Consider the following 27426-nt stretch of genomic DNA (forward strand, 5'->3'; position numbering starts at 1 on the left):
GTCGATGGGAAATGGGTCAACAGGTGGGTGCTCACGACAGCCATTTTGAGAGTCGTCTGATCCTCTGCAAAGTGTTGAATATATTAATCATTTATTTAAAATCACAAACCACGTGTTCCAGACCACACCCAATTCGAGGGTATTTCATGAAAGTTAAACGTACATTTTTATTAACAGTAGGTGGAGTATATTATAGAACACAGCAGTGATTTATTTTCATAGCAAAGCTTCATATGATAAACCTGATCTGCCCAACACATCCTCTTTCCCCGCTCCCCCCCCCACCCCCCCCCCCCCATATTATAATTGGTGATTGAATTTGTGGCTGTTTTGCTGAGTGCAAATTATGTCCCTTGTTCGCCTACAAAACACAGTCACTACACTTCAGAGTAAAGTCCTGTGAAGCACTTTGAGACGTCTGACAACATGAAAAGGCACTGTACTAAATGTGAGGATTGTTATTCTGTACACGGAGGGTTTCCCTACAGAAGTTGGCGTGGGGTTTTCAGGGAAAGGTAGTTGAGGCCGGGGACTACGGACCCATTTAAGAAACTAGATGGTGTAACGCAAAGGGTTATTCTGGAAGGATGAGATCCAATGGGTCTTTCGTCAACGCACACTTGAGTTTCCCCCCAAAGCTGGGTAGGTAGGGTGTGATGGTGAATTTCTTATGCGTTGAAAAACGCAAACTCTTCCAATAATCCTCAGATATATATATATATATCTTAGCTCAATTACATACTGATTTTTCAATGTGAGGCGGGTTTGATTTTGCTGATAACCCAATAGTCCAGTTTGTCTGCCGTTGACACCATCAAGGTTTCGCCCACAAAATATACAGTCAATTCATTTTGCAGTATATTCTGGGAAATGCTTTGGGAAACTACCCTGTATGAGAGGCGCTATATAAATGCAAGTTGTTATTGTTATCTCAACGACGTGATATGACGCAGTATCAAATGCAAGGATTATTATCAAATTCTTCAGTTTTTACAGCAAAAAAGTGGCTTTTAAGGGGACTTTGGTCTTGAAGGTATTTCCTGGCACTTAGAAAGGGGCTTTGTGTTTGAGTTGCACACTTGGTGTCCAGCATTGTTAGCTGGCAATATTGCTTCCGACCCTGTTCTTCTATAGGATAATAGATGTTGGAGTTCCTGCCATTTTCTTGTACTGGAAACGGGATGTTCTCTTCTATACTCCTTTTGGTGTGAACTAGACAGGAACAAAACAAATTACATTAAAATCTATTCCGTCGGCTACTGTTGCACAGAATAATAATAATCCTTGCATCTGATGAAGATCCTTATCATGTTGAGACATCTCAAAGCGCTTCACACAATGTACTGGAAAGTGTAGTGTCTGTGTGTTTTGGTGGGTGAAAGGCTTTGGAGGACACTGGGTAAGGTTAGTGGTAGAAGGAGCATTGCTTAAATAAGTTAAGGGTTACTCCATAGACACCAACAGTGGCAGCTCTGCAGGTAAGTGATTCATTCATCTCAGGGCTTAGATATGAGGTGAGCGGATTTTAATTGTAAACTTTGGGCCCTTTTTTGTGGTTTATTTGTTGTCGAGCCCTGGGAGGAGGAAGCCTGAATGTGCCTTTTTTAGCTGAGGCAGTTAAGGTTGGCTTAGGCCAGGACGTTGGGACTCATTTCAAAAGCGGCTCGATGCAGCGATGGGGAGATGATCGGGTGGGTGTGCGGGAAGGACGAGATCAGAAGGGCCGATGGCCTTCTTCATCCAAACCCATTCTTGTGAGCTGCCTCGTTGGGTCCTCTTTATTTTAAGTCAATCTCGTTCTGTAAAGCGCTTCCTGGAGAATCTTTCCGTTGTGTGAAAAGGCCGGTGCAAAATGTCATTTGCCGTGGTGGCACAAGAGGGTGGAATCCCGTACCTTAGCGGTTGGAGGGCTCGCCTCACGAGCGAGAGGGCCCCGGTTTGATCCCCGGGTGGGGGCCAAACCTTAGGCAAGATTCCTTGCTCCTCTGTTCACTCAGCAGTCAGTAGGAACCTGGTTTTTGAGGTGGAATGGCGGATCGCTTTCCGGAGGTAATCATTTTTAAAATAAATGAATCCACGGACACCGCTGTGCGCAATTGGCTGCCGCTTTTCTCCCACAAAATAACCAGTCACCAACATGTTCTGTGAAGCGCTTTGAGGTGCCTCAACGACCTGATAAAGCGCTGCATCAAATACAAGGATTATTATGATGATGATGATGGGCTGGAAGGTGGAAAGAAGCGTTCCACTCACCAGAGTCTGCGACTGTTTCAATATCTATAATTTCGGTTTTAAACTGCGGGATTTCACTCTCGTTGGTAGTTGGTAGCGGAGGTTTCAAATCACTGAAGCCTTCATCCTCACAAGGGAGCCCTTCTCCTGTTGCCATTCCTTCCCTTTGCTCGACTCCGGGGTTGTTGTTGGTATTCAGGTCACTCTTGGTGCCACATATGCAAATAAACTTTTTTTAATTCCCCAAAAAAGCAAAAAAAAAAGAAAACAAAAGAGGTTTGCAAAGTGCTTTTTTTTCTACATTCGATACAATTTTAGAAAATAGTAACTTGTCTTTATTTTGAATTAAAAAATAAGTTTATTTTCAAACTAAAAACGGAAAGCATTTCTTGATCCAGAGAATAATTAACAATTGCAGGTTGAGTCAGGATATTGGGACTTATTTACTAAATTTGGTGCTGTAGTGGGAAGAGGGTAGGCTGGGGATTCTGGAAGGATGAAATCAATTGGGCCGAAGGAACCAAACCAATCTGTGTGTAGAAGCACCTAAATAAAGTACTTACTTTCAGTTTTACCAGCACTCCCAGGCCTGTAAAACAGATAAAGAATAATATATATATAACTTTGCTATTTGATGTAGAGTCTTATCACATTGTCAAACATCTCAAAGTGCCTCACTGTAAAGTGTCGTCATTACTCTGACTGAACAGGCAGATGGAACCTTGGATTAAAGCCTCATCTGAAAGTACGAGTAACTCACATGTCTCAGCGTGGGGCTCGAACCCAAACCCTCTGACTTGGAGGCGAGAGTGCTGAGCCAAGCTATAATAATATTAATAATAGTCCTTGCGTTCGATACAGTGCCTTATCGCCTCCTCGAGACGTCTCAAAGCGCTTCATAGAATACACTGTCAAGCCAATTGACTGTATGCTTTGCGGGGGAAAGCTGACAGCTTGGATCACAGGTATGGACTGAACAACGGCAACACCCTAAAGACAGGAGGTGACCACGCCTGAGGTGTACGCACCGCCTTGCACGTATATATTTGCCGTGAGTACAACAAACAAATGTGTGATCATTGGCAAGATTTCTGATTGCTGTTTCCCTTCTGTTGGAGCCACCTACAGTCCACTCTCAAGCACAAGTAACTGTGCCACCCTCCCTTCTATATTTAGCAGTGATTTAAGTAATATCAGAAAATCCTGTCAAAGGACATAACAGGCGCGAAGCTCTTTTCCTTACCTTGCTTCTTGCGCACAATTTGACACGATTTTGTTTTCATAAGTATCACTATGCATAACATAAACAAAAACACCAAGGGCCACATGATGTAGAAACTTGAAAAAGATTCTGAAATAAAGGGAAATGATTGCATGTTTTTTTAAAAAAAATATATATATATATACATTCACAAAGATTTACAAAGAATGTATAGCACAGAAACAGGCCATTCAGCCCGACCAGTCCTTGCTGGTGTTGATGCTCCACACAAGTTTCCACCCATTCCTTACTCCCTCTCACACCCTTCTATTCCCCTCTCCCTCATGTGAGGGAATAGGTTTCACGTATTGCATTTTACAGCCTCTCGGATGGAAAGAGGAGAAGGTTTGTCCGAATCTGAAGTCTCAGATTGAGAGCATTTGAAACCTACTGCTTGGTGGAAGATATTGATTTGTGGAAGGTGTTGGTGTTGAAGACGATGATGGAGAGATACAGTGGTTGTCTGCTGAGCTGTTGCCAATGATGTGAAGGATCTTCCCCAAATTTGTGCAGCTGTACAAAACATTTTATCAGTTACTCAATTGTCATGGGAACACAAAGTCAAGTCAATCTTCTCTTCGGGCTGAGCGTTAAGATCTTAATTTGTAAGTAAAACAATCTAATTCTTCGCGAGAGATCGGATCGTTATCTTGTCCGAGTTAGTGATTATTATCTGGCTCTGACAGTGATGGCAATTTATATTTATACAGCGTATGTATGTTTACATCCCTCACCCCTCACACTAGGAGGATGTTCCAAAGATCCTTCACACAAACGGACTGGGCACCCGAGCTGGGAACTCAATCGCGTTAGGGCGGGGAGGAAGTGCTGGTTTCTGATTGCATACTGAAGGGAAACCTGTAATTCCCTTTGTACAAATTAACTTACAAAGCTTGCAAACACCAAGGTGCGTCACATAACCCCACTCCTCGACCGAGCCTTTGGCCACCCTCCCTACCCTCCCTGATCCTGTCCCGCCCCCTCCGGTTCAGGTCCAAAAAGTCTAAATCCCTCACTGTTCAGCGCCTTGGGACGTCCTTCCAACGCGAAAGGCGTTGTACAAATTTTGTACTGTAAACTTAATCCCACATTTTGAAAACACAACAACTTCAAAGGGTGGCCAACAAATAGTGCGCAGTCCATCACAGACAGTCTGGTTTGACAAAGCAATTGTAAGTGCAATATTGCCAAACAGAGCACTCCGGGGAGTTTCTGATTCCTGTGCCTAATACTTTCTGGAATTAGGTAAGGAGAGAGAGAGAGAGAGAGCGCATTCCAGTCCAACAATCTGGGATTTCCAGGTGTAGGTGGGACACATGGAATTCTCAGCTTGGTTTGGAGACTTAAACACAGCAGTGGGTTTCCGCACGTGTCAGACACTCAGCCAATTGGAGTTTTGTTGTCACATCAACTGCTGTACTTACTTGGTGTGAGGCTGGCACCTTTGCATTATTCCTGTGATGTTCTGAAAGGTTCCTGAAGGACATAACTGGCATGCTTCGTTGTAATGAATTCTTTGGTGTTCTAAAAACAAAGTGATTTTAAAAAAAACCCCGCGTGTGATACATAACATTTGATGTCAAACAAGTCGAAGTGCTCGACAGACAACTGTGCTGTAAGGGAAGTGACCATATATTTGTTGGCAAATGTGGCAACCAATTTGCATTTATCTCATATAAAGCCATGAAGTGAATAACTTATTTATTGGGAGGATGTTTGGCCAGGAGGCTGGGAGAAACTCCTGTCTCTTTTTGACTGGTGTCATGGGATCTTTTAACGTTGCACCAGATTGACGGGCCCTAAAACAATACAGTGCAATTTACGTTTATAATTTACAAAGCGCCTTTCGTGTTAGGACGTCTCAAAGCATTTCTACACAGCACCAGAGCCACGGTGGGAGCTGGGTTGGGGTTGGTGGGGAATGAAAGATGGTGAAAAGAGTGAGGTCAAACAATATTGCCCACAAAATACAGTCACTACATTTTACGGTATATCCTGTGAAGAGCTTTGAGACGCCTCAATGACGGGATAAGGTGCTATATCGAATGCAAGTATTATTAATTATTATTAAAGAGATAAAATCTCATCTGAAGATGGACACTGTGATAATATGCCCCCCCCTCCCCCCCATCAGTGTGGACTATGAGCCTGATTTGGGCTTAAAACCCACAGTCTTCTGCGTTAGAGGTGAGCGGGCCTCTGGCAGTAGGGAATATGTAGGGCTTATATTGCCCCAGAGAAAGGAAGGAGGAAGGCGAAGGGATAGAGGAAGAGTGTTCCAGAGTTTCGGGGCTGAATGCAGCATTAAATAGAAAAGTTTCTGCAGAGCAGAATTGGCAGTAAGGTTTCAGTAAAGTTGTCTGTACCTGAAAAGTGCTTTTTCTTGTCCTGACACTTCTGACACCTTTCACACTTGGTTTTATCCTCAGTCAAACAGTAATATTGGGGAGGACATTCACATTTCCTGTTTGTTTTAGGCGTACATTCAACGGTTTCTACAATGTTACCTGCGTCAAAACAATTAAGGAAGAGGCGAGTTAGGCAACACAGAGAGAGAAAGGTAGGTCTTGAGATGAACCTTGAACAAGGTGAGCGAGGTTAGCAAGTCAGAGGGACAGACGGTGGAGTTCTAGGGAGTTGAGGCTGAAAAGAACATTTTGTATTCAAATTTAAGATTGTGATCAGAATTTAAGAGGCTGACAGGACCTCGGTTTAATGTCACATCCAAAGGACGGCACCTCCAACAATGTTGTGCGCTGTATTGGAGTATCAGACAAAGGCTATGAGTTTTTAAGTCCCGACGTGGGGTTTGAACCCACAGCCTTCTGACTCAGAGGCGAGAGCCTTACTGAACTGAACCCGGCTGACTCACCTATGTTTAAGTGGACAGATTTATCTTGGGGTTAATTTGCGTTTACCTTCACAGGGCCCGTAGCACTTGCGACATTCTGAGAGGGAATTGTTCATTTCGGTGTATGTCTCCGGATCACAACGTTCACACTTCCCCTGGTTTCCTCCCGAACACGGCTGTGCCCTGTATTCACCTTCCATTAGAGAAAGAGAACCGGTGTTGATATTAACAGCCTGTGTGGCAAACCCTCACACTCAAAAACAGGCTTTGGAGAAATGTCCCATTTCATCCAGTAAGATCATTCGTTTGATTGTACGTTCAAAGACTTGTTTGTGGCACTGCCCATCTTTAAACGTTTTTTAAAACGAGAAAAAATAAAGGAAAGATTTGGGATGAATTTACCGTTTTGGGACAAATAGCAGATTCTTTCATTACAGACTCGAGAGACCTGAAGAGTTTCAGGTAAACCATATACAGTATATTGAGACAGAATATACTGTATAACAGATTGGCTGTATATTTGTGGTCGAAACGAGGAAGCCAAATGCACACAGCAAAGTCCCACAAACAATCGTGACCCAATTTTTTTTTGAGGATTATTATCGCCAGAGAGCGATCTGCCAATCAACTAACAACTGGGTTCCCACTTTCTGCTCGGTAAACAAGCGTGTGGAGTACGGAAACTTGCCTAAGGTTTTGCCCCACACGGCCGACAAGTATAATGTTTAATTTGTGAATTACCTGGAAGACACATCACACACTGTATCTGCGAAGAAACCTGAAAAACGATAATACAAAATAAACCCCATGAGTTATAACTTCAGTTGAATGAAAATTAGGAGCAAACAGGAAACATTGAAAAAAAGAGGGATAGGGTTTCCCCCACTGTGGGGTGAATAGAGTCGCAGTTTAACAACATCAACAACAAAATTATATTTGTAGAGCGCCTTTCATGTCAGGACGTTTCAAGGTGCTGGACACTCAGAGTTATGGACCCGAGCTGAGGGTTGGGGTGAGAGAGGGGGGAAGCAGAGAGAGCAAAAGCACAGTCGAAGGGGAGGGTCTTGAGGTGGGTCTTGAAGGTGGCGAGGGAGGGGGCGAGATGGAGGGACAGGCGGGATGGAGTTCCAGAGGGTGGGGGCAGAATGGGAGAAGGCCCGCTCGCCGATAGTGGGGCGAGCGAGGTGGGAATGTGAAGCAGGCCAGAGCCCGCTGAGCGGAGGGAGCAAACAGGTTGGTAGGGAATTAGGAAGTCGGAGAGGTGGGGGGGGAGCAAGACCGTGGAGGGCTTTGAAGGTGAGGTCCAGGATCTTGAACTGTATCCTCTATCCCTTAAGGGCCAAGAGCTTGCTGTTCTGAACACTGTCTGTGCTCAATTTGCTGGACTTAAAACAACAACTTGCATTTATATAGCACCCCCCACGTAGGGTAGTGTCCCAGAGCGCTTGAATTGTATTCCAGGGTTCCTAGGTCCCTCTACTGTTTGCACAGCTTAGAGCAGTGCGTTCCTCATTCTTACCACCCTCTGCGTGAAGAAGCTCTTCCTAAACCATTAGATCTATTACCGGTACCCATTATCTTCTAACAGTGCACCCTGTTTGGGCCATTCCATCATTGGGAGGAGGAGAGAGCATCACAATCAAGCCTAATCTTGGCCTCACCCCAATGTCTGCACACATGGGACTTTCCAGAGAGTGGTCTCTAGATCATGAATGATACCAGTTGGTTTTCCCCTTCTCTAACAAAGGGATAGTAGCCCCACCTGTCGCCTTTGGTAAGAACAGGAAACCTGTGACAAATGGATCTGTTGTTTAATGCATTTTCACTTGGGTCTACTATTTTCACTGACTTAAGAGGATAGTAAAGCTTCTATCGTTCATAGAGCATTAGTTGCAGTCACTGCTACTACTACTGATAATAATCCTCGCATTTGATATATCGCATTTGATATATATCACATCTTTGAGACATCTCAAAGTGCTTCACAGAATATATTATAAAGTGAATTGACTGTGTTAGGTTGTGGGCGAACCATCTTACAGCTCCAACTAAATCAATATCAGATTTTGCACATTTGGTATAAGCAAGTTAGCAGTCACAGAAGCAAAAGGAGCGGATAACAAAATTACGTTTTATGTCTGTCTGGTCGTGTGTTTTCTTCCCTCCTAAACTTACTGCACAACAATTTGCAACTGACAACTTTGCATCTGTTATCTTCAGCCAGGAAGTGCACAAGTTTAGATTTTAAAATCTGATATTCAAACTGATATTTGCAATTTCTTTGAATGAACCATAGACTATATTCACTTAGAATACTCAGAATTTCAAAATGACTTTGATTATTAGCTTTCAATATTACTGTACTTTCTTTTATATAGTGTTCCAGTGACTTGTTCAGATCAAAAAAGTTTCTGTATTTTTCATTCCATAACGTCAAAAAATGTAACTGTCTTAAAAATTGATGGATGGCGCTATTTTTAATCATTTAGAAAGTAACCTTCAAGGAGAAAAACTCCTGCTTTAGAGGCGAAGGCGTGCTCTAATTCTGCTCAGTCTCAGTTAGTTCCGACTTGAAATTTTCGTTGAACTTTTCAGGAACGCACGATTGAGTGATAAAGAAATTATGCGATGTTCATTGAAAACCTGTTCTACATTTATTAGTAACCACACTTTTCGCCTGCTCGAGGACACACACGTTCACCTACAAAAGGCTCCGTCACTTCATTTTGCAGAACACTCTATGAAGGGCGTGGAATCGTTTTTCAAGCGCTGTATCGAATGCGAGGATTATGATGATTTTTAGCGTCTGGCCGTTACATTGGCTAATAGAAAGATGAACAATTAACAACTTATCGTTTACAACGCTGGTATAACAGTGGAAAACTGCACTTGAAACAATGGGTACAATTCACTTTTATTTGAGGACCTCGCCCTCCATTTTATCATCCCTTTATCAACCTTATTGCTGCTGCTGCTTTGAAATGGAGAGATGCTACGATTGGGTAACTCTATCCAACTCTATCCAGCACTTGGATAGAGCTCCAAGGTGTAGGTCTCAAGCGTGTTTCACACTTGATTTTTTTTGCCCCGCTGTGGGTCTGACACATGCAGAAACCCATCGCAGTACTTAAGAGTCTCCGAACTAAGCTGAGAATTCCAGGCATCCCACCTACACATGGAAATCCCAGAGATAGATTGTTGGAATGCAATGCTCTCTCCCTCTCTCTCTCTCTGTCTCCCCTGGAGGGACTCATCCTGCTTACCTGATCCTGGAAAGTATCAGGCGCAGGTTGGCAACAGCCAAGGCTTGGAGGGACCTCCAGTGTGTGAGTTGGGGTAACTGCTGGAGTCTAACCAGCTAAACACCACGTAGCTTGTCATTGATAACACTTATCGTACACTTGAGGGCAAGGTGGTTTCTTTGCCTACAAGTCAACTCAGTAGACTGCCTCTCTCTCTCTCTCTCTCTCTCATTTTCTTTCTCTCTGTCTCCCAATGAACTAGAAAATGATCACATTTTACATGGGTCCTACTGTTCGGTGAAAAGGACAGAAATGCTTCGCGCAGTGAAGAGGTTAAGCACATGCTAACATCCTGCATCCACGTAGCATGCACGTAGGATTTTATGACGTTAGTTATACTTTGCACAAATCTTGATCTCAACCCACATATGATTATTGAGTAACAATGTAAATTCCTACGATGAGGAGTGACTTTGTATAGATTTATGGTAGGGATGCTATTCATCTGAGTTGAATGGTCTCTCTAATATTTCTAACCATCTGCCTGTTCAGGTAGAAGGTAAAGATCCCTATTGAAAAACAAAGTGAAGTGATTTCTCCCAGTTGTCCTGGCCAGCAATTACCCCACAAATAAAATTAATTATTCAATGTGTGGCTGTTTGTGGGGACATTGCTATCGGCAATTTAGCTTCTCACGATCGCTTATAAGCTACACTTTACATAAAAATCCTGTGAGGTGCTTTGAAATGTCTCGACGACGTGATAAGGCGTTGTATCAAATGCAAGGACCGTTACCAGAAATATAGAGTTAAACAAAAGGCGGTGTCGCTTAACTCATTCCTTCCTGGGTGAAAATCCTTCTAGTGTTTTATTTTAGATACTTGGGTATAATAATCTTTTCATTTGATACAGCGCCTTTCAATTTTACGAGGACATCCGTCTCAAAGTACTTGACATGTTTCACTGTAAATTGTAGACCCTGTAGGTAAACGCGGCAACACAGTAATATCCCATCAACAGCATAACGTGAATGACCAATTTTATTTGGGACATTGTTAGCCAGAACACTGGGAGAAACTCCCTTCTCTTTTTGGGATCTTTTACGTTCACCTGAACTGGCAGACACGATCTTGGATTAACATCTCATCCAAAGGACAACACCTCCCACAACAAATCGCTCCTCCAGCACTATATTACAGTATCAGCCCAGGTAGACTGTGTCCAAAAGTACCGACATAGGGCTTGAACCCACAACATTCGGATTCGGAGGCAAGTGCGCTCTCAATCGAGCCAGAGTTTTGCCCACAAAATATAGTCAATTCACTTCACAGTATATTCTGTGAAGCGCTTTGAGACGTCTCGAAGATGTGATAAGGTGCTATTTTAAATCCAAGGATTATTATTATTGACTCCTACATTAGTCTGATCCCATATTCGCATTAAAGATAAGCCATTGTCCCAAGCTAGTAGGTCAAATAGAGTAAATTCCACCAAATATTATATGCTCCATACCATTAGTAGAACGATCTTTGAACAGTAACGCATGTCAGATGGAATTTTTTTCACTGGTACATTTCAACATTGAACCCGTCTCAAGAACTTCCTCTTTGACCACACCTTCGGTTATCTTCCCAACTTGCCCGCCCCCCCTACCCGCCCCACTTTGCCTTCCATCCCTCTTTGATTCCAACTCCCAGCTCAGGTGCAAAACCATTTACTGTCCAGCACCTTGGAACCTCCTCCCGACGTAAAAGCCCTATATAAATGCAATTTGTTCTTTCTGTTGACATCGAGATTGATCTAAAAATTAACACTAATGATTCAGAGTATTTCAGAAAAAGGCAAGAAAAATTGCAACCAAGAAAATATTACTTACTTCTCTTTTAAAATATCGGTGTTTGGATCGCTGTAGTCCAGACATTACTCCAAAATGGTCTAATATCATTAAGATCGAGAAAGCTGTTAACATTGGTTTTCTCTCCAAAGACAACGCGCTTGACAAGATCATTGTGATTTAAGCGCTGTTAGACAAAGGTATCCGGTTCTGGGAGCTGCAAACGCGCACTCTGCTGATAAAGGTAAGATTGTTTGTGACCTTCTGCAAACAAAAAGGAAGTCAAACACCACACACTTATGTATGGTTTACACCCACCATCCCTTGCAACTCTCTAAGGTTGTAGCACTTTGGTGTGTCATATTTTGACGTCTGATATATTGAAGTATGAAGGACAACATTGCTAGTTTAGGCGTTAGTCTGACTCAGTTGGCACTCTTGCGTCTTGAGTCAGAAGGTGTGAGTTTAAGCCCATTCTGACACAGTTGGGCTTACACAGTCTAGGCTAACATTCCCAACCAGCTCTTGGAGGAGCCTGCATTATCAAAGGTGCTGTGCTTCGAATGAGATAAAACCATCCTGGCTCTTCAAGTGGGCGTTAAGGATCTGCACCAGAGTTGGTTTACAAAATATGGTCAACCCTAATAATAATAATAATCCTCGCATTTGATGCAGCGCCTTATCACGTCTTCGAGACATCTCAAAGCGCTTCACAGGATACACTGTAAAGTGTAGTGACTGTGTATTTTGTGGGCGAAACCCTTTGTGTGGTCAATATGATCAACCCCAGCCTAGGATTGGGCACTCGTGTGGAATGGACCAGACAGGACTCAATGGGCAGAACGACCTGTTTTTGAGCTGTGCCATCTACGAATCAATGAGGATTATTATTATCACTGTCCAGCGCCTCCCCGATGTGAAAGGCGCCATACAAGTTGTTGTTGTTGTTGACGATGATGATTATTGTTGTCAAAACGCGAAATACTGCAGATGCTGGAAATCTGAAAACAAAACCAGACGTCGCTGGGAAGACTCAGCAGGTCAGGCAGCATCTATGGAGAGAGCGAAGCATGTCTCAAATGTTTTGTGCAACGTTTGATAAATCTTAGTGCATAAAATACTTTGTAGTCAGAATTTACCGCAGAAAGGTTCCAAGAATCTGAAAACCATTTTTTGACATGAAAATCCGAATTTAATTTTGTTGCCACACTCCCCGCGCCATTGAGACGTCTCGAAGACGTGATCAGGCGCCGTATCAAATGCAATGATTATTATTATTATTGTTGTTATTATTATTATTGTTATTATCATAAAGTGAGTCAACGTTTCGGGTTGTGGACGAAGGGTCGTGGACCCGAAACACTGACTCACTTTCCCTCTCTCCATAGATGCTGCCTGACCTGCTGAGTCTCCCCAGGATTATTGTTGTTGTTGTTATGGTGCACACAGGCACAGGGAGTGGTTGGTACTGAGGAGAGAGAGAGAGAGAGAGAGAGGTGGTGGGGGTTGGATTTCGAGGAACGCGTTCGCCTCTCCGGCCTCGTGTCCTCTGGGAGGCGCCGTAGGGCCGAGTGTTGGCGGGAAAATACGAGCCGCGAGCGGGAAAGGTCATGGCGGCGGCGGCGGAGCGGGACAGGGCCGCGCACACCCAGGTACCGACCCGCGCCCCCCCCCAACACACCCCAACACCCCCCCCTCACCCCAACACCCCCTCCTCACCCCCTCCTCAACACCCCCTCCCTCACCCCTCCCCAACACCCCTCAGCCTCACCCCCTCCCCAACACCCCCTCCCTCACCCCAACACACCCCCTCCCCCCCCACACCCCCTCCCCCCCCACAACACCCCCCCAACACACCCCCTCCCCAACACCCCCTCCCTCACCCCAACACCCCCTCCCTCACACCCCCTCCCCCCCCAACACACCCCCTCCTCACCCCCTCCTCAACACTCCCTCCCTCACCGACAAACATCCCCCCTCACCCCCTCCCCCCCAACAACACCCCCTCAACACTCCCTCACCCCTCACCTCACCCCCTCCCGCAGGCCCCGCCTCTCAACTCATCACCGCCCCCTCCCTCCCCCTCAACACCCCCTCCCTCACCCCCTCAGTCCCCCCTCTCACCCCCTCCCTCACCCCTCACAATGGATGTTGGGGATTATTTTGTGGGCGTTGTTTTGCACTTCACAGTATATCCTGTGAAGCGCTTCGAGACGTCCCACAGCACATGATCAGGCGCTATGACAAACGCAAAGATTATTATTTATTGTGTATTATTATTATTATTATTGTTATGCGCTCGGCCATATTTATGACGAGTAACAAGTAAAATAGGTTTGTTTATCAGGTCATTTCACAATTAGGATATTGCTGAAAACTTTTTAAACATTTGTTCCAGTTCTATTATTATTATTATTATTATTATTATTATCTCGCCAGCTGTCCATATTGCCCTCCAGCCTAAAACAAAACAATTTAAAAATACTTAACGAAGAACAGAGCGGGTACATCATTCCTTAAGACTTGTTTGAATTGCATATTGATAATAATAATAATAATAATAATAATCCTTGCATTTGATGTAGCGCTTTTCACGTCGGGAGGACGTCCCAAAGCGCTTCACAGAACACACTGTAAAGTGAATTGACTGTATATTTGTGGGCGAACGCGGCAGCCAATTGCACACAGCAATGTCCCACAGACAGTCGTGGATTGAAAATGACCAATTTATTATTGTGTTTGGTTTTGGAGGATTATTATTAGGCTCTGTGTGGAGTAAGGAAACTTGCCCAAGGTTTCGCCCTCTGCCGGGAATTGAACTCAGGTCTCTCACTCGCAAAGCGAGTGCTCTAACCACTGAGCTACAGGACTCCACTTATTTGCCAGTAAGGTTTTTGTCGTTGAGATGTCTCAAAGCGCTTCACAGAATATACTGTAAATTGGAGTGACTTGTGTATTTTGCGACTGCCAATTGCACACAGAAGCGCCACACAAACAGTCGTGGATTTAGTGACTTTTTTAAAGGGATTATTATTAACCTCAGAAAGCGATCTATCTGCCAATTGAAGAACAACTGGTTTCTACTTACTGAATTACCAATTCAATGGCACAGCACACAACGCACTGGGAGCAAGTGTGTGACAAATGCAGGGCTCCTCAGGCTGGGGGAGAGGGAAATCCCACCAAGGTTCAGACCCCTCCCCCAAATATTTGTTTTCATTCTTTGGTGGTGATACAGTGTGGAAAGAACTAATTTTTTTAAGAAAAATATTTTATGCTTGAAGGTTAGAGGCAGATGGCACCTCAATTCAGTTTCCTTCAGTACTGTATTGGCTCAGTCACCAAGAAAGGCTATTTCCTGTCCTATTACTTTGGCTTTCTTTGTATGATTGATGCACAATAACAAACAACAAATTTGTATACATTTGTATAGTGCCTTTCACGTCGGGAAGCCGTCCCAAGGTACTGCAATAGATAACAGAATTTTGCTGTTTTATGTTTTGGTTGCTATTATGTTTTCTTCTTTGAAACGTTTGAAAACTCGTTGCTAGTCTTTAAAGTATTTTTTTTTTAAAAAAATAGCTTGTTCTTACAGAGACTTCGAGCTGCAGTGCACTACACCGTTGGATGTCTTTGTCAAGAGGTTGGGGAAGACAAAGGAAAAGAGTTCAACAAACAAACCATTGCAGCCATAGCAGAAACAACCTTCCGACAGTGTGGTATGAATATCACTTTCTTATCCAGTTGTTCACTTTAGGTATTTCAGGTGTTTGTATAGAAAAACATTAGGTCTTTAACTGCACCATTTACTTTTTCTCTCCGTTTAGGTTTTCTTGTGTCATGCATTCAATGTTCCTTGGCAAGCAGGAAGTCAGATGATTTTCCAAAGACTCTGTTATGGTTTCTATCATGAACCAGCTGCTGAGAATTATGCTGTTACTATCAATCAATTCCCCTAACTTTCAATTAGGTGCCTTGTAAATTTGCCCGGTGAAACAGCTAGTGCCATACTGATCCTCTCTGTCTATCCACTATTGATGCACTGATGTTCTTTTGGGGATTGTTTTTTTCCTCATTGCTCCATTTTATTTTGAATATTTGCTTGCCAATGAGAAGTAATGTAACAGGTTATTTGTGTGGGAGGGCAAAGATAGCAGTGACCATCCCGAGTTCCCTGGCAGAGCAAAGGAACTGTTTCAACAAATAATTTTATTTTATTTTGTCTAAAATATATCAACATATGTTCAAATAAGTTGTAGTTTATTTGTTTTGCTGAAAGGTTATGGGTCTTACAACTGGGATTGAACAATTTGTAATGATTGTATGTTATTTAAGAACAGACTGGAATTATTAATACTGATGTTTCATACCGGTTCAAGGAATCAGTTGATCCTGAATTTTGTACAATTTTACTAACCATCCATGCCATACTTGTACCCAGCAGTATGGTCCAAAGGTAAAATGAACAACTTTGTCTCAGAATATCTCCTTAAAACAAGTATGGCATATCGTCAAATTTAACAAAAATAAGGTCACTGTAACATTGCCTTAAAAATGCTAACTAAAAGGTTGTTTAAATGAGGGTAGTGATGTTATCAAAGGTCCTTGAGGGGAAATATGATGCAAGGAAACTGATAAAATCATTTCTGTTTCTTGGATATTGTTTTAAGAAACAGTGAAATAATCAGTATTTCTTAAATACATTTTTTTAGTGAATTTTCTTGCAACAGATAGTTTAATATTGTATCACTTCCAAATATCAAATGCAAGGATTATTATTATTATGATTTGAAGTTGTACAGGTTACATCCACACATTTAGTTGGGCAGAGGAGTCATGCCAATTTGAAAAAGTGAAATAAAAAACTGACTTGGACTGCCTAGTGAGGCACTCTTGTACTTTCAGATAACTGTTCATCTAGATTTCAAAATGAATCACAAATTAACTTTTTGCTTTAGACCATAATTCAATACTTTAACTTGAAATAAAGAATTATTTCACAGAAGGGATAGATAGTGCAATGTGCAGATCTCCATCTCATCGCATTTCAGGAAGTGATAAAATCTTTATGCTAAACAGCGAGATAATGTTGCATTTTTGGTCATAAAGTGGTTTTAAAATGCAATTGGTAAAATAAAAGTTTTCACTGCTTTTTCAAAACAATTAGATCAATTTTGTTAGAATTGAAAAAGATTTTTGAATACCATTGATTTTTCTCACATCTCACTCTATCCTGAATAATGATGAAACAGTAAATATCATCTTCATTTTTTACAGTAATTCCAACAAAAATAAATAATTTTATAAAAGTGATGAGTTAAATTCTATCATCAAAATGGAGTATGGTGTTCTTTTCTTCAAAACTAACCCTGTAGATTTGATTGTTTATCGTACATTAGGCTGTGTGTGTATCTGAAAAACAATTGACATCTTGAATACCTTGCCAAGATATGTTAGCTTCATATGTCTTCTTTGCTATTTTCAATAAATTAATTGCATTTATTAAAGTGCAGATTGCTTGCTAAAACATTGTGAAAATAATTTAGAACAAACTACCACTACAGCTTTGGACACAAGAACACACAGAAGGTTTCAAAAAGGAACTAGACAAGTTCCTGTTAGTTATAAGGATTCTGGGCTATTAGAAGTGGAAATAGGGGCAGGGGGTTCTAAGGTGAGATATTGACACTGGATATGTTGTGTTAATTGCAACTTTTGGTTCTGAGATTTAAGAAAATTCAACTTTTGAGTCCTGGAATGCGTCGAGATACTTGGCTTTCCAGACTGAAAAAATCTCCCAAATGAAACTTCAGGTCCTATCTCTCAAACCGTTTCCAATTTGTCTCCGCCAATAGTTTCTCTTCCAGCCCCCGCGTAATTATCTTTTGTTAACGACTTCCAGGTAATCCTGACAAAACCTAGCATAATCAGAGACGGTGTTTTACGTATCTGGGAACATCTTGTAGGAAGGAAAGAAATAATGGAGAATAATTCTACTCTGGTTTTGCCCAAGTTATTATAACGAAAAATAAATTGTTAATTTTCTTGGCCTCCACCACCCTTTCTATCTAGTGACAGCTGTTAATGCCCCTCTGTAAATTTAGGGATTATCACTATTTCTGTGTTACATAAGAACATAAGAATTTGCTCGGCAAAAGAAGACCAAGGTCCATTGAGTTCACCTTCCACCATCCAGGGAGTCGCTTGACATGTCATAAGGGGTTAAGTTTTTTTTGCTGTGAGTACATTTTTTTATTACCACCTTTAATTTAGGTCAGTACTCAGAAATGAGCCTGCTATATTCTTAATCTGATAAGGATGATATGCATTGGTTGTGTTGACAGCTAACCATTTTGAAGTCGAGCCTTTGTAGCACCATTTGGTATTTAAAGCCATTTCGTGTGAACGAAACCAGGAACAACTATTGTAAGTTGCCTAATTTTGGGCTGGGTTGGTGTAATTAGAGAACAACTTGGGTAAAGGCATTTTCTTACTCTAAACTCCTCACTCATTTCTCTGAGGCAAACCCCCACCCCTACCCCCACCCCCACAAAATCATTACAGATTGATGACTTTTGTACATTTTGACTTTTGTTAAGGTTGCGTTTCTACAGGATGTTGGTGAGACCCACCCTCAGAGGTGTGCATCCTAAAATCTTCATGTGCGTAGTTCCATGGTTAGTCTGTTAGGTAATAAAACAATACTTATTTTCATCCACTTTTATCACCTCACACAGACCTCTAGCATGGGTTTGCAGAATTATCTAAAGTTATGTTCTGAAGTTACCATCTGTATTTAGGTCGGTAGTAATTTGTAACCAGGTGTAGGGCTGTGTGGAGTAATAACTCGTGACCACTGTTTATCTTTCCCCCTTTGCAATGAACTCGCTGAGAATGGGAGAAATCGAGACATCAAGGTAGGCAGGTCACCTGATCCTGAGGTTCTCCTGATGTCCTGACTAACAGTCCTCCAGATAAATTATTCACTTCAAGACTACTTGTGGGACCTTGACGTATGCAAAGTAGCTGCTGTGTTCACCTGCAGATACACCCACAATAAATACACTTTGCAGCAGTTTCCTGTGAAGTGTTTCCCTGTGGAATGTCTCAAAACGTATTGCCTATAATGTTGAAAACCTTTTGAGACATTTTGGTGATGTATGCTATATCAAATGTAAGGATTAGTACATTATTATTTTAAACAGTGCAGAATGCATTAGGCTTGATTGTATTACTTTGCAAAACGTTCATTATTTTTACATTAGCAATGACTACCTTTAAATCAGAATCTTTAGGGCTAAATAGCATTGAGTTATCAGAAGTTGACTATATTGAAATTGATGCACATTTTCAGGAACCATATTCTGCAGTTGAATGATCTGGATGGATGGAAAGATTTGCTGTGTAGTAAATTTTTCAGTGTCTCAACTTATTGTTTTACATTTTGTATTTCAGAAATTTTTGCACAGGATCTTGAACTATTTTCAAGGTGGGTAACACCAATTTTAATAAAAATATTGTTAAGCGTCATAACACCTCATGGAGACATACCCAAGTAATTAGCCTTATAATAATATTAATTTCTCTACTGATTTTTTATAGCTGATGTAAACCAGGACTAAAAATAATTCTCTCAGGACTAAGAATTTTTTCTTTCATGTAACGCAAGGATTATAATTTAACCGTCAAACTTTTTAAGCATTGAAGTTCATATGATTTTCAAGGGCAGTTGCTAAAAATGTGCAGGGTTCCAAATTCTCTTCAGTAGAGCAATTGCTGATCAGTATTTATTTTGTTTAGAAAATAATTAAGGCTGAGGAGGATTTTGTCTTTCTCACCCTTCTATATGCTGAGCAATTAATAGAAAGCACTTGCATGTTTGCAATGTGCAGAATGTTGTTGGTGCTCAAGTTGTTTATTTTGTATTACACATAGATACGCCTGTTTAAAAAGGTGAATCATTGCTCAGTAAAAACAATCTTGTCAGTTGAGCTGCATTGTAACAAAAATATTTCATTTTCCTGTTATCTGAGATTACCGATTTAGTGTAAATGTGAATATTCTGAATAATTGGTCAATCGCTTCAAAGACCTGATGTTCGCAAACTATACCAAATGCAGGGATTAGTAAATAAGAAAATGAACATAATTTTCTTCCACAGTGGAATTTAGCATTTCAAGAACATGTTTTAAAATATTTTCTAAGATTAATATTGATTTGCTGGGATTTCTTTCTGTAGACATGGAAAGCGAAGCACTGTTAATACTGAAGATGTGAAACTCCTGTCTAGAAGGAGCACAGCGTTGGTGAGATCTACATTTTTGTCCCCCATTTTATCTGTGTTTTTCCTTTTTAAAATAGCCTGCAGATTTACAGCACTCTTAACACCATCTTCTTGTAAATGTAAGGCCCAAATCACCCAGAATTACACACAATATTCCAACTGTTCCCTTCCTACAATTACTCAGAGTTGAAATAAGTTGGTTCAACTGATAACCAACTATTTTCTAGATTCATCCCAATCTTGTTGAAAGCAACCTTATATCATATGGATACTTATGGTCTGTAGTCAGTAATTGAATCCCAATTGTTCTCCTTGTTTAACTGCCCCTAACAATGAGTATCTATTCATTGTGCATTCAATTTACACAACAGTGCTTATTAATGTTACACTTATTCACCTCAAGTTTCATCCTGCTTAATTATTCTAAATTTCTCTAAAGTGTATGTATTATAATAATAATAATAACCTTTGCATTTGATATAGTGCCTTAACACGTCGTTGAGACATCTCAAAGCGCTTAACATTTTCTGCAGCTGCCAGGTGTTAACTTCTGCCGCTCAACGAAGAATAATAGACTACTTCAACTTCCACTGCCTCACCCTCCCATTACGTAGTTTGTTGGGATTTTTAGTTGCTCTCTTTCCCTGTGCAGATCCGTTCCTTTCTTCAACAATAGTGCCACCATCTGTTGCAAAATTGCAATAAGTGGATCATGTGCAACCTTCTGGTGCAGTCCAGCTGGTCCAAAAGTATCAGATTGAGACATAATAATGCAGCAATCTGACAATGGTTGATAGTTTATTAGGATTAATTTAGATTAATGAGAATTAAGAAACTATTTTCCAAGTAGATCTGTGGACAATTGGCTGCCGTGTTTCGCTCACAAAATATACAGTCAATTCACTTTACAGTGTGTTCTGTGAAGCGCTTTGGGACGTCCTCCCGACGTGAAAAGCGCTATATCAAATGCAAGGATTATTATTATAATATGAAACTTATTAACTAAAGGGAATGCCACGGATTTAATATCCTACTTGGATTTCCCTAGGGGGTTGCTACCATTTATTAAGGCTATGACTTTAATTCTCTGGCTGTCTTCTATTAAATCATTGTTAGAAAGTGTTGAGACGTCTCAGAGAAGACCTTATGGAGGGATATAAGAGGCAATAGAAAAAGTGAACCCAGAAGAATATTTTCAGATGTATGAAGGCAGCAGGACTAGAATGCTCAGGTTTAATGATGTCTCCAATACATTTTTGTGATACGTTAAAACAATAAATATTAAAGCTTCAGAACATTATACGAAGACTCCATTAAAATGGTAAAAGAAGTCTTTCAAGAGCCCACAGAGAGACTCGACCACCAGCAGGAAACTAAGAGAGACCAGGCTCCACTATCCCCACATTAGCAATGTGAGCTTAGTTTGGCCTAAGGTAACTGCAACTGGCAGTCATATATTCTTTATTTTGCCCACAAAATACACAAACAATTCACTTTACAATGTATTCTGTGAAGCGCTTTGAGACGTCTCAGCGACTTGATAAGGCGCTATATCAATGCAAAGATTATTATAATTTATTTATATTTATTATTCTCTTTCAGCAAAAATTCATAACAAAGAAGTGTGATGACCTTGCATCCGATAATGTGGAGAAGAAGACATTGTTTACTGCAGGGAAAGGAAAGAAGAAATCTAATGTTCAGACTGAATCCACAGTAACTGAAAGTGACGACACTTGTATGGAGTAGCTCAGATGACGTGTTTTAGACCTAAGTCCGGAAATGAGGTCATTGAACAGTTTCCCATCAATCTTTGAACTGATTTTCTTTCATGAGTAAACAGCAGCTTGGAGAAAGTAATAATAATACTGATATAGCGCCTTATCACGTAGTTAAGACATCTCAAAGCGCTTCACAAAATATATTATAAAGTGGTTAAATTGACTGCGATTTTGGTGGCGAAACGAGGCAGCCAATGGCGCACATCAGTGTGCCACAAACAATCGTGGATTAAAGTAACCAACAAATAACACCTGAAATAATTAAACAGAATCCAGCTGAATTTGACTTCACTGCAAGAATTAAAAACAATTGAACCCAAGAAGAATATTTATCAAAGATTCACCCTGATGCCTTAGCTGTAATAATGCTATCTCTAAACTTTGATGTGTTGAAATTCTACTTGGCACTTGTAAAGAAAAGTTACTCGTCTTAAGTCCAACGAGAAATTACTTATTTTTTTCACATAATAATAATAATCCTTGCATTTGATATAGCGCTTTTCACGTCGGGAGGACATCCCAAAGCGCTTCACAGAACACACTGTAAAGTGAATTGACTGTATATTTGTGGGCGAACGCGGCAGCCAATTGCGCACAGCAATGTCCCACAAACAGTCGTAGACTGAAAATAACCAATTTATTATTGTTTTGTTTTTTGGAGGGATTATTGTGGTTGCTTGTGGTTGCCCTGTTGTCAGTTTAATTAGCTTATCTTGTAAAAAAGAAACAATGAGGTTTTGAATGAAGAAACAATTAACAATCCTGTTTGAGACTGAAATCTTCCGACTTGATATGACTTGTGTGAGGTTTTTTACTCTATTCATACCCTTGCTGTTCAGTCTAAGTGTTATAACTTAATCGACCTTCTTGCAGTACTTAGATTTTTGTGCACACCTCACCTCATAATAGAAAGAAGCACTTGTAATTTTATAGTACCTTAACATGTTGAAGTGGCTCAAAATGCTTTACGGTATTGAGTGTGCTGTAATGGAAATAATGATAATAGTACTTGCATTGCACCTTATATGTCGTTGAGACGTCTCAAAGCAAGCGCTTCACAGACTATAATGTAAAGTGGATTGACTGTAGTTTGTGGTGAAAAGTATCAGAAATCCTGATAACCGTCTACGACAGATGTATGAACACTATCAACCGAGCTGAATTAATACCCATTAATGTGGGCAAATCACTAACGAGGCCACTTTTTTTAGTCTTTTTGAAACTGATAGTAACCAAAGTCTCAAACTCAGCCTAAGGATAATTTGCCACTGTATAGGCAAAAGGAGCTCTAGTGAGAAAAGTTCACGTTTAGATATTGTTTGGAGGAATGTATTTAAAGTTCTAATAATAAAATTATGAAACAGCACCTCATGACATCGTACCGACAACTCAAAGCACTTCACAGAATTTTACCGTACAGTGTAGTCAATGTGTGTAGGCAAACGCGACAACCAGAACAAAACGATGTCCCACGAACAGCATGATGTCAATCTAGACTGAGTACAAAGTCCCAACATGGGGCTTGAACCCATGATCTTCTGACTCAGATGAGAACAGTTAGTGACATTTTGAAGACAATCTTGTGGTGAGGATGGCGTTTAACCCTTATTTCCTACTTGTCAGGAAAGAGTAAGTGTAAAACGCAAAGGTCAAATTCTTTTAATTTACGTAATGGTACTGATATGTCCCTTGTTAATGTCAGGGCTATTCAAGTGGAACATTAGGGCATATATCAGACCTTACACGTGACCCACAAACCAGACTATAAACAAGACCTGCTATTTCAATCTTTCCAGTTTCTTCAGCAAAATCGATACGGCCAATTGAGAAATTAAATAACTATAATTGATGTAGATCACCCAAATCACAACTGTTTGTGGGGCACTGTTGTGCGTAATTGGCTGCCTCGTTTTACCCACAAAATGTACAGTATATTCTGTGAATCACTTTGAGACATCTTGAAGATGTGATAAGGTACTATATCAAATGCAAGGATTATTATTATATTGATATTGAGACGTCTTCCCGATGTGAAAAGCACTATACGAATGTAATCTTCTTGTGGAAATGTTACAAAACTCAGAGCTGGCTAAATGTTTGTTCTACAGACAAATTCCCCATGAAGAGTCCCAACATCCCATAAGCTGCTGAACCCTTATTTAGTAAACTGGAGGTCAATCATGTAATACTGTGGACCTTTCTGGCTCATGTATCAGATCGCCCAACGAGAGTCTATCAAAGAGAATTGTCTCAGCTCCACTAGTCATGTTAGATTGGTGTTGGCATCACCCCTTTCTCAGAGTTGTCCCATGACATCAATTCTCTCCGCAAACTCAGGCTTCAGCCTCACTGATTCCTTATCAGTCTTTGAAAACAATGACTTTCTGAGTTGTGAAAATCTTATGTTCTGTAACAGGCATTATTTCCTGTTAGGGTCATCAAGTGGTATTGCCAAGGGGAGCCACTTTTTTTAATAGATCAGATGACAGATTGGTTTAATGTCTCATTTGAAGGACAGATGATTCATGGTAAGACGAAAAAGTTTCATTTCTTGTGGATTTCTAGAGCTGGAACAATTTCTACCTCCACTTTAATTCGTAGAAGTGTTTTTTGTGTGTTGGATATTATAGAAGATTGATGTTGAAAGCTCTATACAAAACACACAAAGACTGACTCATTCTAAATTGGAAAGCTCTTTTAATTATCAGTGTTCTAATCTTTGATGCAAATCGAAATTGGAAAATATAAAATAAATCAATTATGATCTTTCTAAATTAACATTTTTTTCCAGTTGTTGACTTTGTCATTTTTTTAATGTTCCAGTTAATGGTTCTCATTGTATATTAGTGTCTGATTATAGCACTAATTTTGCACGTCAGCGAGTGCTATAATTGTGCTGCATTATAAAAGCAGGACAATTAGAGTTTTCTCAGCAAAACAGGGAAAGAGTCAGTGAAAGCTCGACAGATCCATTGAAAAGAGAGAAAGTTTGAGTCCAGCATGCAGTGGCAAGCATTCGCAAGTGTCGTGTGTCTGTTGTTCATTGTAACTGTTCAGGGAGTTGAACCACAGGAGGAACGAATGGGTCTGCAGCTGAACAGGGTGAGTAAAATAATAATAATCCTTGCATTTGATATCGCGCATTATCACGTCGTTGATATGTCTCAACGCCCTTCACAGAATGTACTGTAAAGTGGTGACTATTTGGGGCCAAATTCGGCAGTCAGTTGCGCACAGCTGTGTCCCACCATCAGTCGTGGATTTAAACTCGCATGAATTTTACCAAAAAAAAAAAGTTTCTTCTCTCCATCCAACAGGAGATGGTAAAGGACAAGAAACGCCTGATTGCGAAGCTGCTGGCGGGATTGTTGGACGTGGATGACAATCTGTTAGAAAGTGTCATCGCCCCATTGGGTCTGAGCAAAGAAGAGGGGACTGATTTCGAGGAGAGATCAGCTGCCGGTGAAATCCCTCCCAGAAAACCGAAGGCAGGGTGCAAACTGTTCTTCTGGAAAACCTTCTCGCACTGTTAGTGGATTTGTCAAAGATAAACATTTTTTAAAAATCCAGTTTGTGTTTTCCTGTTGATATGTAAACACTTCCCCCCCCCCCACTGCCCCAATTCCCTGCACCCCCTCCTCTCCACTCCCCTCCCCCCCCCCCCCACCCCTTCCATACATCAAACGATTTGTAAATATTCACTGAAATAAAACTGGAAAATAAATAGGTGGCTTTCTAAAAGGCGACGTAAAATGATTACATTTTAATAAATGGAAATTCTGCATTAGAATTCACAGTGTCTTGTGCGTTTTTTTAAAGGAAAAGAATCTGAATTATTCCCATGTTCCCCTTTAATCATCCGCTGCGCTAAAGAGATGCACAGGTCCCTGCTCAGCGCATCCCGCGGCAGTGAAGCTCATATCTTAACTCATACCCACAGCCCACAACTTTCTGACTCAGAGGCAAGAGTGAAACCAACTGAGCCAGACTGACACCTGTGACTAATAGTAATTTCATTTCAGACATCTTATCACATCTTCAAAACATCTCAAAGCGATTCACACGATATACTGTAAAGCGCAGTGACTATTTTCAAGAGTGTTATTGTTGCATTTGGAAGGGTTGTGTGTCAGCCTGGCTCAGTCGGTAGTGTTTTCATATCTGAGTCAGAAAGTTGAGGGTTCAAACCCCACATCGGGACTCAGAATCACATAAGCTGACACTCCAATGCAGTGCTGAGGGGTGTTGGATTCTCAGAGGTGCTGTCCTTCGGACGAGACATTAAACCGAGATCCCTTCTGCCTCATCAGGTGGATGTTAAAGACCCCCATGGCACTGTTCAAAAGTTTCTTTCCCAACAAATCCCCCAAAATAAAACTGGTCACTATCGTGCTTGTTTGTGGGACGTTGCTCCTGTTTCGAAAACACACAGTCACTGCACTTTACAGTATATCTGTGAAGCGCTTTGCGACAGCTCAATTATGTGATAAGGCGCTATATGAAATGCAAGTATTATTATCAGGACTTCAGTTACTCTTTGTGTTTCATTTTTCTTCTCAGCTTTACTGGATCTTCAGAGGAGCAAATCGGACCTGAGATGTCACAGGTTTTAATGGGTTTAAGAAGAATAAACACAAACCTCAATAGTGCATGAGATTATTCAACCACAACTTGCATTTATATAAGCGTCCTTGTAGCATCTCATAGTGCTATTCACCAATGACTTTTCATTCAACAAGCCTGGGGCTCACAATTAGTTTTTCTGAACCTGAATCAAAATAAACTCAACAGTGTTAATAATCCAATCAATTTGTACAATTTAAGCAGTCACAGAAAGAATTGAACACGGTAACTACCTCCAGCCCTGACCTTTGCCCCACCTCAACAAAATGGTCCTGGATTATAAAGTTGTGAGCCAATCCACTCTCACATCTCTTTATCTGGTCCTGTCCCAGAGAAGAAAAGTTTGAGGTGTAGACTGAAAGATTGGGGCCTTTAAAGAGGTAAGGGTATTGGAGAGGGTCTGATTGTGAGTGGGGGCAATTGTAAAGACACTGACAGTAAAGCCAAGTAGTTGCACCCCTCTGGGCATTAGAGGTAGCGAGTGTTTTTTTTGTTAGTGTTGCTGAGGTTTATCCATGTTAGTGAATCGCTTGGTTCTTGTCTGTTTCCGTGTGCACTCAGTACTGTATATGTCTGGCTAAAGTTATTTGTGGTTACAGTATTTGTGGTTCCAATAGCTCAGTGATAAATGGACTCTTGCTTTCTCACTTATATTGAGTTAGATGGAGAGCGAAGGTCACAGGATTGATCCTCATCCAAGTCTGCCCTGAATTAGACAAGCTTTCTGCTGTGCGCAATTGACTGCGGAATTTTGGCCACATAATACAGTCAATCCACTTTACAATATATTCTACGTAGCTCTTTGAGGACGTCTCAATGAAGTGATAAGGCGCTAAAGCAAATGCAAGGATTATTATTATATAAGTCTTGGATGAGGGGCAATTGGTCTGAGATTCTGGATGAAGCAGGATAAAATTAAGCCATTTCCTATTCCTGATTGCTGGACTGGAGCAGTGATGTCTCTTTGTATATCTTTGTTTATTGCCAATTAGCGAGGAACAGGCTTTGACTGTGATGCTGCCCATAGTCAAATAAGTTTGTTAAAGGAATACAGGGAAGGTGAGAAGAATTTTTGTACACAGTGAGTTGTTCGGATTTGGAATACGTTGCCTGAAAGGGTGTTGGAAGCTGATTCGCTAAAAACTTTTAAGAGAGAAGTAGATAATTATTTGGGGAGAAGTTTGCAGAGCTATGGGGAGAGAGCGGGGAGTGGGATTTATTTGGATAGCTCTTTTCAAAGAGCCGGCACAGACACAATGGGCCGAATGGCCTCCTTCTGTGCTGTATAATTCTCTGAGGTCTGTTGGCACATTAAGAT

General features: G+C 41.0%; 3 protein-coding genes across 6 annotated transcripts; 2 read left to right on the forward strand and 1 right to left on the reverse strand.

The window, feature by feature from the left end:
* Window positions 1-939: 939 nt before the first annotated feature.
* On the reverse strand, window positions 940-12402 carry LOC103184240 (tumor necrosis factor receptor superfamily member 3-like). Of its 4 annotated transcripts, XM_007902147.2 has the most exons (11): window positions 12268-12402; window positions 11463-11521; window positions 7086-7122; window positions 6412-6537; window positions 5860-6000; window positions 4918-5017; window positions 3885-4006; window positions 3476-3583; window positions 2796-2821; window positions 2254-2461; window positions 940-1212 (listed from the first exon to the last, which is right to left on the reverse strand). In XM_007902147.2, exons 2-11 carry the CDS (start codon window positions 11505-11507, stop codon window positions 956-958), a joined length of 1170 nt encoding a protein of 389 aa, XP_007900338.1. In that variant the 5' UTR covers window positions 11508-11521; window positions 12268-12402; the 3' UTR covers window positions 940-955. The 4 variants fall into 4 exon arrangements, with proteins under 4 accessions (XP_007900338.1, XP_007900337.1, XP_007900340.1 ...); XM_007902146.2 differs by lacking the exon at window positions 12268-12402 and having other exon boundaries at window positions 11463-11778; XM_007902149.2 differs by lacking the exons at window positions 7086-7122; window positions 11463-11521.
* Window positions 12403-12898: 496 nt separating this feature from the next.
* Window positions 12899-21990, forward strand: cenps (centromere protein S). Its single transcript, XM_007902157.2, has 5 exons — window positions 12899-13072; window positions 15016-15139; window positions 18876-18909; window positions 19660-19726; window positions 21307-21990. The coding sequence occupies exons 1-5, from the start codon at window positions 13031-13033 to the stop codon at window positions 21451-21453; spliced, it is 414 nt and encodes a 137-aa protein (XP_007900348.1). The 5' UTR covers window positions 12899-13030; the 3' UTR covers window positions 21454-21990.
* A 2268-nt stretch (window positions 21991-24258) lies between these two features.
* Window positions 24259-25100, forward strand: LOC103184245 (somatostatin-1B-like). The gene is made up of 2 exons (XM_007902156.2): window positions 24259-24587; window positions 24803-25100. The coding sequence occupies exons 1-2, from the start codon at window positions 24486-24488 to the stop codon at window positions 25016-25018; spliced, it is 318 nt and encodes a 105-aa protein (XP_007900347.1). The 5' UTR covers window positions 24259-24485; the 3' UTR covers window positions 25019-25100.
* Window positions 25101-27426: the final 2326 nt, after the last annotated feature.

The sequence above is a fragment of the Callorhinchus milii genome, unplaced genomic scaffold (assembly GCF_018977255.1).
Source record: "Callorhinchus milii isolate IMCB2004 unplaced genomic scaffold, IMCB_Cmil_1.0 Scaffold24, whole genome shotgun sequence".
Taxonomy (NCBI): domain Eukaryota; kingdom Metazoa; phylum Chordata; class Chondrichthyes; order Chimaeriformes; family Callorhinchidae; genus Callorhinchus; species Callorhinchus milii.